This window comes from Tenrec ecaudatus, chromosome 2 (genome assembly GCF_050624435.1).
Source record: "Tenrec ecaudatus isolate mTenEca1 chromosome 2, mTenEca1.hap1, whole genome shotgun sequence".
Lineage (NCBI taxonomy): Eukaryota > Metazoa > Chordata > Mammalia > Afrosoricida > Tenrecidae > Tenrec > Tenrec ecaudatus.
The window spans coordinates 110,776,729-110,794,484 of NC_134531.1; the positions used below are offsets into that span (position 1 = coordinate 110,776,729).

Genomic DNA, 17,756 nt, shown 5'->3' on the forward strand with positions numbered 1-17,756 from the left:
AGCACTCTTTAAAGTGTTGAAAAGCAAGGATGCCCCATTGAGAACGAGGGTTCGCCTAACCATAACCAAGCCTAGAAGTTGACAAGAGCGTCAATATACACTGGCAAAAGCTGGTCAGTGAGTAAGGGAAAATCAACATGTGAATACGTTTGACTTACAGTATGTAAAGATTACTAGAATAACAACAACAACAACAAACCTGTCGGGGAAGTACAGCCAGAATGCTCCTTCATAGTCAAAGTGGCGAGACTCTGTCTCGCTTCTGTTGGATGTATTCTCCGGAAGGACCAGTCCTTAGAGAACGACATCATGATTGGGGAAGTAGAGGGTCAGCTAAAAAGAGGGAGACCCTTGGTGACAACGATGGGTTCAAATACAGTAATGGCTGTGATGGATGATGGCACAGGATATTCTGTTTGTACAAAATGTTGCTATGTATCAGGCACCTAGTAACAAAATAGCACACAGGTCTCTGAGTGGCAAATGATGAAATCATCGACCATTACCCAAAAGATTAGACTTTGAAACCCACCCAGAGACACCTTGGAAGCCAGGAGCAATGGTTCCCTGAGGGCATGGGAGGACAGGGAGGGACGGAATAGGGAGCTGATATGGCATCGGTGACTGTGTAACCCCACTCAATGGGATCCACAGAATTGTATGTGAATGGATATACTGGATACAATTTGGCAAAAAACCCCAAACAAAGTATTATGGGGTGGGGGAAGGACTCCTGGGGGATAGGGTAGGGATATAGGGTCACTGGTATCAAGGAGTTCAAGAAGAAAGAAAATATTTCAAAACTAATTGTGGTAGCAAATGGTAGAATACTTCTTGATGTGATTGAACTATGGAATATTATGATACCTGTACGAGCTCCAATAAAATGATTAAAAATAATAACAAATGAAAAATTTAAATGTCTATGTCCTGAACTTCTGTGTACTTACTACCATTGGAGTGTCTGCACATCAGTGTACATGGGGTGTTTTGAGCGCATGATGCTTTACAAGGGGAACAATGACCACAACAGTCTTAGTGACCATGACAGACTTAGCGACCATGACAGACTTAGGAGAATCACATTCCTTATTCTCTTTCCTCCACGGCTCTGCCTCAAATGTACATACAAAGTGTCTGGCTCTCTGTCCCCACCATTTCCTTCGTACTCGCCTGCTGCCATTCTATAAAACAAGTATACGTCTTTATTCATGTCAAAAGGCATCTGAAATACTGAGGTCAGATGGAACAGATGTGAATAAACACACAATCATTTTATGTGGATGTCAATTTTCTGTTTTCCAAAGAATTGGAAGAGGACTTGTAATCAAATTGATGTGACTTTTGGCAAATAACTCAGAAGAACTGAATGACAATATTATGCCATGTCCATCAATTTATTTATGAAATATGGTTTCTCAAGTTTACATCTGTAATAATGAAATACAGAAAATTTATGCCAAACAGTGATTCATTCTCCTAGGAATAAATAAAATTTACTCTCAAACTAATTGGGGGAGGGGGATATCCATCTCATTAAGTAGTATATTTCCAATAAAATTTGACTTATGTTCTATGAGATATTTATCAAAATCTATAATTTATCTTCATAGACTAGATATTACTGATAATTATAATAACTTAATTTCAACTAATTGCTGTTGTTGTTATTGTTAGGTGCTGCCAAGTCGATACAAATGCATAGAGCCGATATACAACAGAAAGAAACACTATCTGGATCTTTGCTATCTTCACCATTGTTCCTGTGTTTAAGCCCACTGTTGTAGCCATTAAAACTAATGTAAAACACATTTAAATTGTTAGCCATAACTTTATCATAAACAAATATGATACACAGTTTGTTGTTAATTTGAGACTTACTGAGTGACAGGGTGGAGTTTAGCCTGTCAATCAGATCGCAGCTTGATGACCTCATTTGGAGGCCCTAAGAAGATAAATTGCTCACTGGAGGCAGGACACATGCTCACTCCCTAGGAGGTTCTCTACTGACAAGGTTCACTCCCTACAAGACATTTTTGTTGAGAAGGCACATGGAGCTAGCTACTAGAGCCCTGGAGCTGAAGGAGCAATATGGAGACTCCTGCCAGTGCTGAGTTGTTTCCACTGCCATTGGATCCACAAGACTTCTCACCTACTGGCCTGTGATCTTCCTGCATTCAGCGGCATTGCATGTGTTTCATGAGTCTGAAGACTATAGATTGGTATCGGACATATGGGCGAATTTCAGACTTATGGACTTGATCTGCACTGGGTTGGGATATTTTCTTAATGTACTCTTTATATAAAGTTCTTTCTCATATACATATGAGTGTCTATGAATTTGTTTCTCTCGTCTACCCAGACTAACACAAGTATGATGTAATGGATAATACTCCGTAGACTGATACAAAAAAATATTTGGATGTCAGCATTAAATTATGTGTGGAACACATTTTCTTTCCAAAATTTGTTTGAGTAAAAAGCTATTGTCAAGAATATCTAAAGAACTTAAGTATTTTATCCTGTTTTCACTCAAATTTGAAACACAGATATGGCACAAATGTACCAATATCAATTATAGTCAATGATAGTCTTTATCTGAAAAGAGCAGACTACTATAAAAACAAAAATAAGGATTATGTAGTAACATGAAACATCTCAAAACAGGCCTGGATTGTTTGGTAAATACATAAGCAAACCTGGAAACAAACAAAGATGGTATGTCTCATTATTTGTTGTTGTTTCATTTAAATAATGCTAGTTAGATCTAAAAGAGTGGTGTGGTGGGTATATAATGGGCTGCCAACCACAAAGCCTGCGGTCTGAACCCACCAGCTGCTCCTTGAGAGAACGAGAAAGCTCCCCCCACTCCCATAAAGACTTATAAGCTCTGAAATCCAAAAGGGGCAGGGCTACCTTGTCCTACAGGGTCACTATGAGTCAGAACTGACTTGATAGCAGGAAGTTTTGAGTTAAATCTAAAGGGAAAAATAATAATTTATGGATTGCTTAATTTTTTAAATGCTTAAAAAGTGTACAGACCATACATAAAACACTAAGATTTCTGAGAATAGGAAGGTGGAATGTATTGGTTTCTCTCTCTCTTACACACATAAACACACAATAACTCAATTCAAGTAAAATAAAATAGCACTCATTTCAGAAAGTGGCCAAGCTGCGGGGAAAGGAAAGGCTTACGGCTTTAGCAACAGGGGTATAGGTAAGAGCAGCTGAAGGAAACAGTGCTGCTGGGTTCCCTCGCGACAGAAACCAACAGTGTGTGGGGCTGTACCTTCCCTGAACACACTAAGCCTGTCCTTGTCTCCAAACTCAGTGCTCTGGGCCAGTGCCTTTGTCTAGCATGCCTCATCTCTCTGGCTCTTCTTTCAAGATGTCAACCAAATGTCATACTTATCTGTTAGGAACACAATAAAACTTTTAATTCTCAAAACTATAAAACAAGAAACGTTTCCATATTGTCAAAACACACAAACCACTAGCATAATAGAAAAAAACAAAACAATAAATCAAAACTGTTCAAAGATTGCAAAATGAGGCCTTAGAAAAGACGGAGTCCATTGAGGTTGCGCAAAATTTATTTGGCTCAAGGAAGATCACTCTTGTTACATGTAAAATTCCTTAAGCAAGCTATCTTGCTATACCAATATTTTCTGTGTCAGGATCTGGCAAGGCAGGTTAAATAATCTGGCAAAAGTCCTAAAATTACATTGTCTCATAATGTTCTTTCTGATTTTTTTCTCCCTGACTTTTCTAATAGACAATATTTCTAGTAAGGTTGTTTTGAGACACGTGTTTTCACTAACAGAAAGAAATCCAAAGGTGTCCACCTCTATTAAAACCTGCAAACAAACCCAGTGTTCAGTGTTCATTTCAAGGGAAGGTGCACACCTCAAGCAGCGCGAACAGTTTCCAGGCTCCTTTTCCCAGAATTCACTCAGCATTTCAGCATCAGCCGCTATCCTCTGAACTGTGTCTGTGAGCACTGTAGCTTACTGCTATTTCGGGATTTACATGTCATTCAATACGGGTTGGTACAATATTTTGGGGAGTCTGGAGAAACACTCAAAAATCTTTCTCATATAAATTAATGGCAATATTTCTTCTTTGCTTTATGCCACTTTAACTTACAAAAAATTTCATAGAAAACTCTATGTTAGGGGGAAAAAAGAGGGAAGAGATTTGTAAAATATGCTTTCAAAAATCAAAACCACTGCAATTTAAGTTGATTGTGAATCTTAGCCAGCTTCTAGAACAGAGTAGAGCTTCTTAGGGTTCTGAAGCATCTTTCTCCCAGAGGTCTCCAATTTCAGTTCATAACACACCTATGTGCACGTGTGTTATGTATTGTTCCCCTCACATACCGATATAATCTGATAGAGAACAATTGTATTTTCTAAACGTAAGCAAGGTATCTTCCATCCGACAGTAAACACGAGCAGACCCTGCCGTTTTAGACACACCGATAGGACTCAAGAATAACTTACACTGACTGGTTGTAATCATTATTCAGTGGTTATTATTAAATTGATCAGATAATGATTACCTTTTATTTAAAAGTAGTTTGAAACCCTATTAACATTTACTTAAAAAATCACTTTGCATCCTATTGACATACGCATATGCATATATAAGCACCAACCAAAGAGCCAAGCCCCCTACCATGGTGCTGCTTCCAACCCACAGCAGCTCTGTGGGGTAGCACGGGTCCCCAGGGCTGTAAGGCTTTGCCACCGCAGACTGCGGCGTCTTTCTCTGGCAGAGGAGCATGGTGGCCCATGGCTCCTGTATACACGGGAACCAGAAATACTACCATACCTCCATAGCCTGGGCTAAGCGTTCTTCTAGCGCCATGTAGGTGAGGAACTGAGGATCCACATAAGAAATAGCTTCAGCGACTCCTAGTCCATCTGCAAATCCATCAAATAGGCTGGAAAAAACAGTAGCATCATGATTCGGGGTATTTTTATGGTCAAGATATAATTATCATAGACTGATAAGCCAATAAACACATTTTGAACAGAAACTCTTATTTTACATAAATCTTGTGGAGGGTGAAGGGGAGGAAAATAATGTTTAAGTGCTTTGTATGACCTCTTCCACCGGAGTGCAAAAGTTTATTGGAAAATGCGCTTTTTGTGTTTCTTATACCAGCTCCTAGTTGCTTAAGACTGAAACAGAGATAGTAAGTACTTTCTCCTTTTTAATTATTTCTGACATATTTCTACTTCTGTAGAGTTTCTAATCAGAATTCAGGATCTTATGATAGTTCTTACACTTACTTTAATTACATCATTAGTTAACGACTTGTCTTCTCTCGCCTTGTGCTTCTTAATTATTTGGGCTTTAAAATAATTTATTTTCCCAATGCCTGAAGATAGTACCAATCTCCTTTTCCTAACCTACATGTAAATTCCTCCTTTTCAGAAATCACAGTACTAAGACTTCAAAATTTGGAAACATTAAGTTCTTAATTCTCTTCTCCCTAATCTTATCCTCTTGGAAATGACATTAAACCTTTATTTCTTTAATTATTCTCTCCACAGATAATTCCAGATAGCAACTTGATTCTAAATTCCTTTTGAACTTTTGCCTTGTATTTCTAATTGAGTGGAAGCAACTTATCTTAAATTGGTGGCTGGACCTCAAATTCACAATCTCAAAAGCGGAGGTTACTGCTCTATCTAAAGATAAACACCTTCTGACTTCCTTATTGCTCTCGGAATTTGATTATCATAGAAACATTCACAGTTACACCCAAAAAATAGTTACCGCCATTAACAAAATTACAAACCGATTGCCAAGATACTTAAAAGTGACTCCTTCAGACAAATCCCGTATGAACACAGATCAGGGGTATGAATAGTCATATATCATATAAAGTACATTGGAAAGTGGATTATGACAGCTGTTTGGTTAAAATCTTAAGACTTTATCATTTAAGTTCCCCTTTGACACATTTTAAAGTTGTTCTAGTTTTTATTATTTTCTGTTCTCTTTTCAACTGAGATTTTCCTGATTTTTTATTATTGTTAGCTCTTTTGACTATTTTTTGTTTCTGTATGCCTTTGGTATATGAATTCCAGGCTGGGTAAATCTATACAGAAGTAAGTGGATCAATGGTTCATTGGGAGTATAGCAGGGGACTTGGGGGGAATGGGGAGTAATAACAAGGGGTACAAGAAAGAAGAAAAGGTTCTAAAATTGACTGTGGTGATGAACATATATCTCTTCTTGATAAGAACAAGTGACTGAGTTGTAGGATACTTTGATTAAGTCCCAATACAACTCTGTGTGTGTGTGTGTGTGCACGCGCATGTAAAGTGACTCTAATAACCCATCAGAGGGCTTCCAAAGTCCATGGGAAATGGAATACAAAGATACTCGAATTTCCCCACGATCTTTTTGAAACCTCCTCATATTATAGATAGTAGCTGGAAACTAGCAAGCATCACAAGAAACGGTCAAAAAGAATGGGCATCCTTTCAAGTACTGCATCTTTTAAAGGTGGGATTACTACCACGGTTGCTGGATCCAACCACCCTTGCAACACTGGACTCCTTCGTGAACAGGGCGATGCAGTGCAAAGAGGAGCCCGGAGCCAGCCAGCAAGCCAGCATTCACTTCCCATTTTAACTGAATCATAGTCCAACAACTGGAAAGGTTTACGTACCTGTTAATTCAGATTTTTCATCTACAAATGAAGTGAAATGAGCAGCCGCACACAGGCACCTGGTTTGGATCAGGTATTCAAGAACTCCACCAGTCAGGCCAGTGGGAGAAGGACTGCTTTCCGGAGAGGCAGAGCCCCACCAGGAAACTATGTGCCGGCAGGTTCTCGCTAACAACATTTACCCTGCTGCTCTTGTTTGGCCGTCTGGGCACAAACTACACCCGCCTTCTCTTTGTACTTTAGCCCTTCCAGTGGCTGACATCCTTCATCTCCCAATGATCATCTTCTCCAGACTAAACAACCATAAGCAAGCACAGCCCGAGCATCTGGTTATAGACTGCTAAGTGCAGAATAGTCCGTTCATGGTAACAATTCTAGTATTATTCATTTAGTAACCACCATGGTATTAATCACTTCAGAGCATAATCATGCATGGGTAATAACACCAATGTGTAGAGTATGACAGTTTAAACTGATAGTTTATAGACTCAAACTATACTTCCACAAGATGCCTAATGATTACAAAAGAGAAAATGGCAACTGAATGTACAGTGAAGACATCTGGAAGATGCTACAGTAAGCGAGTGAGCAGATGTAAGATGGGGTTAAAACAGTTCATGGAAAAACAGGATGAAGAGAATGAAGCTTTCTATAAACGTGTTGAAGGAAGGCCGCCTGAAGCAGCTCTGACCATGGGGAAAACTGACATCAAGGTCCTGACATTCCAACAAGGACAAAACGTCATTCCTATTGCGTTCCTGCCAAAAATCCAAACCTCGAATCTAATCAAGACCTCAGACCAGCACAACCTCATGCACATTCTATAAAATAAATGGCCTGCACTTTAAAAAAATGCCAGGGTCATGAACGGCTGACAAATGTTCCAGATTACAAGAGTTCACACACACGTTAACTAAATGTAACAAGTGTCCCTGACTTGGACCAAAGTTAAAAACAACCCCCACCAGCTCATTCTGTCCTAAAGGCATTAGTGGGATAGATAACTGACGACACATGAATAAGGTATTGTATTCGAATGTCCTGATTTCCCGCAAATTCACTCCAGAGCATTTGTGAGCAAAGAAACACCGTATCTACCACCTAATTAATGGTTTTGGGGAAAAAACAAAGCACATTAGTGAAAGAAATGAGAGAATGATAATGCAGGCATTTTAAATTAATAGTATTTATGAATTCCTAGTAAAGGATAGATATGAATTATTTCATTAATTTTGTAATTTTATTATAAATCTAAAGTTATTTAAAAATAAATTATTAAAAAATTCTATTATTAAACTATAGCGTTACAGCCACATAGCAATAATTTTTTACAACCTTATTAGGTTAATAATTCCAACCCCAATTTCTTATTCCTTCTTAGAAAGGGCGGGTAGGTAACACTATGGTAGGCTGAGAAGGATTTGAACCACATCTGCTGTCTAGCTCCAAAGCCCGCTTCCTTCACCGCATCCCCTACCACACCAAGTTATGGGATAATTCGCTCGGTATTTTCTTACTCCTCTGAGACTTGGGCCAAACAAGCAAAGACACTTTTTATATGGAGTTTCCTCCATTCTCCTTTAAAAGTAAAACAAGGACACAAGAGCTGTAATTTCTGTCTAAGTAATGATGAAACTGCAAGTACACACACACACACGCACGCCAAATTTGGCCTTTAAGACTTGAATTGCTACTTGTCACGTTTTTTTCCTTTTAGCTTTCAAAATGCCAAGTTATTTTTAATATCAAACCATATTTTTCACCTTATCAACATTTAGCTACTGCCACCCAAAGTGACAGAGTACATAGCAAATAAAGAGGTGCTGCCATAATCTAGATATTCAAAATAGCAACCTTTAAATATTTTGGCTTCAAATCAAAGCTTAAATGCTGTCCATTATTAAAAAATCTACTTGTGGAGCTTCCCAAAATTTGGGTAAAATTAGCAATGTTTCTAAAACCTTAATATAACAGGCATATCCAGAAAGAGCAAGGATGAATTAAAATCTAATGCTAGAGTTTAAAACTTTAAGTTAAAATTATACTTCACACAATTACTCCTTCAAATTTTTTATGCAGAACTTTTTTCAAAAGTTATCAAAAGATCTATAAAAATACCACATAACTCAGTCATTTTACCAAAAATAAAAACCCCAAAGTACAGAACAAGCTTTGGGGGAAAGGGTATAATTCATTGCACTGTTATAATTGGGAAATGATCACTAAATTTAAATGCATTATGGAATGGGAAATCTACATAAGAGCTATAAAAATCATTTTTATAGACTTTTGTAAACATGCAACAGAAGAACCAGCCTCATATGAAACCATAACTGCCTCTTAATATATAGGGCTGATATGACTAAAGAGATGCCTCCTTCACTTTAATGAATTAATTTGCACAATGGAGGAAAACCGACTTCAAAATTAACCAGGAGGGCAGTGAGAGGGTAAAGGGGAGAGAGGCAAGAAGAGAAGGAAGCATTAGGATGAGTGTAGCCAAGGCTCGGGTAACTCTGTACTGCTTAGGAAAACAGAATATGGCTTCTGGAGAACAGGAAAGGTCAGGGTGGAATTATCTCACTTTCACAGCCGCAAAATGGTTGACTGAAGTCTGTTCTACACACATAATTCTGTCTTTCCCCAAGGAGAAAGGGACTGAACGTACGCAAAGATATGCTGATGCTAGTGTGCAGAACAGCCGGAGAAGCACCAAAACGAACTTCCCACTAATACAGCCAGAAAGAGAAGACACACAGAAACCGAAATCCTAGGACATGGAAGCCGAGATTTATCATGAGATACAAGTAAATTTTTCCCATCGCTATTTTTCTATGTTTTCTGTAATGGAATTGTATAGCCTTTTATAACTGAAAATAAAATAAAGCAAAATTTGTAACAACTTTCCCCCCCTTTTTCTCTATCAAAAGTAACAAAAAGAGAACAAGAAACAAATATCCTTCCTCTACCTCAAGAGTTAGCCATTTCCAATGTCTGTTGCGCCTTTGAAGAATAAACCCAATTTAAAACCAGACAGTTAAATGGTGAGCATTATACCATCATAAGTAACCATTCTAAAACCCAAACCCACTGTATTTATCACATACAGCTCACTATTGTCAGGAGATGCGGTGGCATCGTGGTTACAGGCACCTGCAGCTAGTTGAAATGTCACCGTGTCAGACCTACCAGCTGCGCCACAGAAAACCTTCGGTGAAGATGGCAGTCTTGGCAGCTCTATGTAAAACTACTCTGTCCTGGAGGGTCGCTAGGAAAAACCACCTGGAGGACAATGAGCTCTTGTGTTTTTCTGTCAGCATAAAATAAATGTAAGACTTTGATCATCTTTGAGAATATGCAATTATGTTTTCCATAGTTTACTAACAGAGAAGGAAAAGGAAGGGCAAAAAAGGAAAAATAGTCTCATGAGTCCTCTGACTCAATCACCCATTCTGAACTTCTTCAGGAGCATTCACTAAGAAGCTCTGTCAATGCTATGCTTAGTGCAATAATGTACACAAAGCTAAATCTGTAAGTTAGAAACACAGATCTCCTGAGTGTAAAATTAAGTAGTACAGAAGATGAATTTCCAGAGCGCTAAGGGTCCTGAGCGGCACAAACCATTCATGTTCCACTACTCATCTAGACTTTGGTGGTTGGGCCCACCCAACGGCACATTCAAGAAGAGTCTGGCAATCTGTTTACATTGAGCCTCAGCCAAAGAAGCCCTTGGAGCAGTAATACCTGGGGTCTCCAGGGCAACACGGTTTCTTGTTTGCACAAAGCTTAAAGGTCAAGTAGGGAGAAGCTAGTGTCTAAGAAAAGTAGGGACAGGTCCAATTAAGAAGTGGCTTGTGAAATGAGATTTGAAGGACATGACGGCTCTAACGGACGGGGAAATCAGAATACTCCTTAGCTATTAGGGCAAATTTTCTTAACTTGGGATAATCAACAAATTCTATTCAACAGACAGTGGAGCATGACGGCGAGGTGGTATTACATACCTCCAGTCCACATCCAAGTCTTCACTCACACTGGAGTCATCCTCGAGGTTATTGTTCCCATCCAACATGAAAGCTTCTGGTTGGGCAAATTCATTGGCAGGTTCATTTCCTTCATCACTGCTGCTTTCGTTTACTTCATTGTACTGTAACCAAGGGATTTCTCCCTCTTCTAAGGATGTCTGTTCCCTAATTAAGAAAAGTTAAAGAAACAGCACTTTAAAAATGCATCATAAAACTGTTCTTTAAAGAATTTTATTTAGTGTGAAAGTGAGCTCTGTTAGCTAAGCTCTATGTTTTCAGTGCTTCTATGATTTAAAGACTTTCTTTTAACTGCAAGACTATTTAAAAGAGAAGCAAATCTGTGATAAGAGGGTGTAGGAGGCCTGGCAGGGCTTGATCAAGAGCAATGTAACTGAGAGGAATTACTGAAACCCAAATGAAGGCTGAGCATGATAGTGGGACAAGAGGAAAGTCAAAGGAAATACAGGAAAGAACTATGAGGTAAAGGACATTTATAGAGGTCTAAATATAGGCATGTACATATGTAAATATATTTATGTATGACAATGGGAAAATAAATTTATGTGCATATATTTATATGTTTAGTATTAAGGTAGCCTATGGACATTGGGCCTCTACTCAAGTACTGCCCCTCATTGCAAGAATACTTTCTTCTATTGAACTAGAATTCCATGATGCTCACCTTCCCGACACGATAACTAAAGACAAAGTGGGTGTACATGCAAATGTATGGCAGAAAGCTGATGGTGCCCAACCATCAAAAGATAGAACATCTGGGGTCTTAAAGGCTTGAAGATAAACAAACGGCCATCTAGCTCAGAAGTAACAAAGCCCACATGGAAGCACACCAGCCTGTCTGATCATGAGGTGTCAATGGGATCAAGTTATGAGACATCAAAGAACAAAAAAATCATATCATTGTGAATGAGGGGGAGTGCAGAGTGGGGACCCAAAGCCCATCTGTAGGCAACTGGACATCCCCTTACAGAAGGGTCAAGGGGAGGAGACGAGCCAGTCTGGGTGCAGGGGAGCAACGATAAAACACATACAACTTTCCTCTAGTTCTTTTAATGCTTCCTCTCTCCCACGATCATGATCCCAATTCTACCTTACAAATTGGGCTGGACCAGAGGATGTACACTACTAGTACAGATAAAAACTGGAAACACAGGGAATCTAGGACAGTTAAACCCCTCAGGACCAATAATGTGAGTAGCAATACTAGGAGGGGAAGGGGAATGTGGGGTAGAAAGGGGTAACCAATTACAAGGATCTACATATAACTCTTCTCCCTGAATGATGGACAACAGTAAAGTGGGCGAAGGGAGGTGCCAGACAGTGTAAGACATGAAAAAATAATAATTTATAAATTATCAAGGGTTTGTGAGGAGGGGGCAGAGAGGGACGGGAAAAGTGAGGAGCTGATACCAAGGGCTCAAGTAGAAAGCAAAAGTTTTGAGAATGACGATGGCAACAAATGCACAAATGTGCTTGACACAATGGATTATGTATGGATTGTGATGAGAGTTGCATGGTGAAAATGATAAAAGAGTTATATGTGCAGAGAAAGAGTTAAATGATAAAAGAGTTATATGTGCATAGAAAGAGTTTCTAATTACACAGGAATCTTTTAAAGAACTAGCTATCATTTTCTATCTCTTATTTTTCCAGAAGAAAAATGAGAAAATTTGTTCCTGACAACTTGAATTTTCAAGCACTGTTCTTGAGTAATTTTCCTTCACAATTAAAATAAAACCCCAATTCTTCAACCTAGCCTAAAGATCCCTTCATAATTCATGTCTTCTCCTTTTTTCACTTCTCCAACTTCATCTAATCAAGACTTGTCCCTGAGCCCTGGTGGCATCGAACTGCTAAACCACAAGGTCAATGGTTCTAACCTAAGGGTTGCTCGGTAGGAGAAATATAAGGTTGTAAACTCTCATAAGGATTTAAAATCTCAGAAACTGAAAGGGCAGTTCTACCTAGTCCCATAGGGTCTCTGAGTTGAAATCTACGACGGCAGATGAGTGACTGTGATTCTCTTTACTCCTGAAACATGTCATTTCTACCCTTGGGGCCCTTTCCTCCACCTGGACTATTTTTTCACCACATTTTTGCACTGCGACTCTCTTCTTGATATTCAGATTCAAATAAATGGCACGAACTGCTTTTAAAATTAACTGTGTGCATACTCATTGACTGAGTAGTTCTGCCTTTTTAGGAGATGTTTCTCCTAAAAAATGAATGTACAAAGTTTTCTTTGAAGCATTATTTATAGTAACAAAAACTGAAACAATTTCCATCAAAGGAAATTACTTAAATAAACTGTGGTATACCAATGTAATAAAACACAGCACCTAAAAGAAAAGTAAGGAAGTAGAAGCAGCAGTATATTTGGTTCCTCACTGAGCTGCCAAAAAGCCAGCAGTTAAGTGCACTAACCACACCCAGGAGCAGGATGAGGCTCTTTCTGCTTCTCTAAAGATTTCAGCCTCACGAACCTCACAGAGCAGCTCTACTCTGTCCTGTGGGGTTACTATGAGTAAACGTCAACTTCATGGTAGTGGGGTACATGCATAAAATGGATCTAAAAGTACCTCCATAATGTAACAAAAACTACGTACATACAACCTCCTACCACAACCCTACTGCCTGATGCATCAGTCCCCACTCACAGGCACCAGCAGGACAGAGAACAAGGTCATGTCTTTCATAGAGCAGCGGGTGGGTTTGAACCACAGAGCATCAAGCTTTCCGTGAGCAGCCAGTATTGACAGATCACCACAGCGCACCTAAAATGCTACCATTTTTTTAAAAAATGTGAAAAGGAATGTGTACGCACATTTTTCTATGCACAGAATATCCTCACACACAAAACTGTGTACAATGACTTCGATCTCTTCATTTTATTTAAATAACAATATTAATGTATATATATTCATATTTGTGTTTGTAATTTTATCTATTTATCCAAGCTCTGTATCTACAACTCTAATTCATTCTTTTAATTTTTTTCTCTTATGCTTTCTAAATTTAATTTTTATCTCTCCTTCTCTTTGCTTATTTGAGGATTCTTCTTTTCTATTTAAAATTAAATGCACACCTTATTCATTTTCAGCTTTTCCACTTTCCTAACATGAGCATTTATGACCCAAGGATTTCCCTCCAGTCTCACTGCACCCGCACATTGACTGGTGGTATTTGTAGCATTGTTGAGTTGCAAATAGCTTAAATTTATATTGAGACTTATTTTGGTCCTATTAGTTAAAATACATGAATACTTTTTAAAATTGATTACTGTCTTCAGGTAACTGCACTGTGGGTCAGAAAATGGGGGCTGTGGGACATGATTGTTTGAAATTTGGTACTTTCTACTTTATAGCGAAGCACATGTTCAGTTTTTTTAACTGTTTCTTGTGCGTTGTATATTCCACAGGGTGAAATTAAACCATCCACAGGATGGAGATAAGCCAGGTTACTAAAATTTTGTAAAAATGGATGAATATTTTTACATCCATAATTTTTCAATAATTCAGACGTACAACTTTACTGGTTTGAGTAAATTTGTCAATACTATTCATATAGTTGGGTCAAAACGCTATATATTTCAATCTATATTAGATATATTCACATTTATAGAACTTCTACAGTGTAAAGGAATTTCTTTTTTTAAAATCATTTTATTGGGGGCTCACACAACTCTTATCGCATTCCATATATACATCCATTGTGCCAAGCACATCATCATTCTCAAAACATTTGCCTTCCACTTGAGCCCTAGAAATCAATTTTTCCCCTCCCTCCCTAATCCCCCCTCCCTCATGAACCTTTCATAATTTATAAATTATTATTTTATCATATCTTACACTGCCCAATGTTTCCCTTCACCCACTTTACTGTTGTCCATCCCCCAGGGAGGAGGGTTATATGTAGATCCTTGTAATTGGTTCCCCCTTCCTACCCCACCTTCCTTCCACCCACTCAGTATTGCCACTCTCACCACTGAATCCTAAGGGGTTCATCTGTCCCGGATTCCCTGTGTTTCCAGTTCCTATGTGCACCAGTGTACATGCTCTGGTCTAGCCAGGTATGTAAGGTAGAATTGGGATCATGATGGGGGAGAGAGGGATAAAGCATTTAAGAACTAGAGGAAAGTTGTGTGTTTCATCGATGCTACACTGCACCCCGACCGGCTCATCTCCTCCCTGCGACCCTTCTGTAAGGGTATGCCCAGTTGCCTACAGATGGGCTTTGGATCTCCACCCTGCACTCCCCCTCATTCAAGATGGTATGATTTTTTTTGTTCTTTGGTGCTTGATACCTGATCCCTTCTTTACCTTGTGATCACACAGGCACGTGTGCTTCTTCCATGTGGACTTTGCTGCTTCTCGGTTAGATGGCCGCTTGTTTACCTTCAAGCCTTCAAGACCCCAGACGCTATCTCTCTCGATAGCCGGGCACCATCAGTTGTCTTCCGCACACTTATAAAAGAATCTCTTTGTCAGTCTGTGAGTTGGGTATTGCATATGCTTTACTCGACCAGGAACAACAAACTGAACAGGGACAACATCACATTCATCACCAAACTGAACCTTTCAGGATGCATCCTGCAGTACACCAAACTAGCAGGTAATACCCTATGCCTACAAGGAAGAACAGTTATTAAAATTATTCAAATTTATGTACTAACCAAAGATAAAGAAATTCAAATTTTACCAACTCCTGCAGTCTGAAATTGATCAGACATGTAATCAAGATGAAGTGATATTAGTAGTGACTAAAATGTAAGCATTGGAAACAGAGGGAGGATTAGTAGCTGGGAAATATAGCCATGGTGATAAAAGAGACAACAGAAAGCAAGAAAGAATTCTGGGTGACCAGTGACTTGTTCATTGAAAATATCTACTTTCAACAATATAAATGCTGACTTTCCATGTGGCCTCACTGGATAGCATACACAGGAATTAAACTGACCACATCTGTGGAAAGAGACAATGCAAAAGCTCAATGTCATCAGATAGAACAAAGCTAAGGGCCAACTGTGGAACAGAAATGAGGTTCAAGTTGAAACTGAAGAATATTAAACCAAGTCCATTTAAGCATGGCTTTGAGCATATTTCATCTGACTTTAAAAAAACATCTTGGAGACACAGTGTGGGAATTGCACCTGACTTGATCCCACCACACCGAGGCAAATCACTGGGGGAGTGCAGCGGAACAGCAAGGGAATGGAGTGGCAAGGTCCCCAGGGAATGCTGAAAGTGGACTTTGGGGCCAGGGCATGGTGCCCCAACAGAATGGACTGGAAAACGCTCCTAAGGGCCAGCAAACGATCCCTGAACTAACTACAAGCTTTTCTCTTGTGAACTGTTTTGTTCTGTTCTTTGTCAATGGTTTGTTTTTGTTGTTTTGTTGTCTGATTGTATACTGTTGCTTTGTTTTCCTCTGTCTAGTTTTCGTGCATGTTAGTGACTCCACAGGTCTGTCTGAATAGGACAGGCTGGATGAACTATCTGGAGGAAAAACAACGGGACCGACAGTTCTGGGGGGACTTGGGGTGGGGGGGTAGGGGGGGTAAGGAAGTGGTGTTAACAAACCCAGGGACAAGGGAAAAACATGGGACCCCAAATGGTAGAGAAGGGGGAGTGGCAGGCCTGGGGGGAAATGATCAAGGGTAAGGTTGCTTAGAGAAGAGGTATACTCTAGCCCAGGTGGCGATGAAGCATGGTAGTAGGGCAGGAGGAAAGTCAAGGGAGATGGAGGAAAGAGCTAGGAGTCAAAGGGCATTCATGGAGGTCTAGACAAAGACATGTACATGCAAATATATATAGGAGGATGGGGAAATAGATCTATGTGCCTATATTTATAGGTCAAGTATTAAGGTGGCGGAAGGACATTGGGCCTCTACTCAAACACTCCCTCAATGCATGAATACCTTCTTTTATTAAATTGGAACTCTATGATGCTCACTCTCCCGACACAACGGCTGGAGCCAAAGTGGGTGAACAAGTAAATGTGGTGAAGAAAGCTGATGGTGCCCGGCTATCAAAAGAGATAGTGACTGGGGTCTTAAAGGCTTGAAGATAAACAAGCGGCCATCTAGCTCAGAAGCAACAAAGTCCACATGGAAGAACACACCAGCCTGTGTGATCGAGTGGTCCCAAAGGGATCAGTTACCAGGCATCAAAGAACAAAAAATCATATCATTGACTGCACACCTCCATGATAGGATCGCTGAAGACAAATGGGTGCATAAGCAAATGTGGTGAAGAAAGCTGATGGTGCCCGGCTATCAAAAGAGATAGTGTCTGGGGTCTTAAAGGCTTGAAGGTGAACAAGCGGCCATCTAGCTCAGAAGCAAATAAGCCCACATGGAAGAAGCACACCGGCCAGTGCGATCACGAGGTGCCCAAGGGACCAGGTATAAGGCATCATGCAAAAAAAAAAAAGATATGTGTGTGTATGTATGTGTATATGTATATATATATGTGTATATATGTATATATATATCATATTAAATGAAGGGGGAAGTGCAGAGTGGAGACCCAAGGCCCAAGTGTCGACCAATGGAGATCCCCTCATAGAGGGGTTTAGGAGAGGAGATGGGTTAATTAGGGTGTGAGGTGGTATCGATGAAGAGCGCAGCTTTCCCCCGGGTCCTGGATACTTCCTCCCCCCAACTACCATGATCCGAATTCTGCCTTGCGGGGCTGGGTGGGACAGAGGCTGTACACTGGTGCATATGAGGGTTGGAGGTACAGGGAGTCCAGGGTGGATGATACCTTCGGGACCAGGGGTGTGAGGGACGATGCTGGGGGGGTGTAGGGTGAGTGGGTTGGAAAGGGGGAACTGATTGCAGGGATCCGCATGGGACCTCTTCCCTGGGAGAGGGACGGCAGAGAGGGGGGGAAGGGAGACTCCGGATGGGGCAAGATATGACAAAATAACGATGTATAAATTACCAAGGGCATATGGGGGGGGGGAGTGGGGAGGGAGGGGGGGAAAAAAAGGAGGACCTGATGCAAGGGGCTTGAGTGGAG

The 17,756-nt window shown here is 40.0% G+C and overlaps 1 protein-coding gene across 1 annotated transcript in view; it reads right to left on the bottom strand.

The window, feature by feature from the left end:
* Window positions 1-17,756, bottom strand: part of PJA2 (praja ring finger ubiquitin ligase 2) — a 74,940-nt gene that overhangs the window by 18,095 nt on the left and 39,089 nt on the right. The window contains exons 6-7 of the mRNA XM_075541369.1: window positions 10,696-10,881; window positions 4,837-4,948 (exon numbers count right to left, since the gene is read on the bottom strand). Coding sequence (XP_075397484.1) covers window positions 4,837-4,948; window positions 10,696-10,881 — 298 coding nt within the window. The remainder of the gene's footprint in view (window positions 1-4,836; window positions 4,949-10,695; window positions 10,882-17,756) is intronic.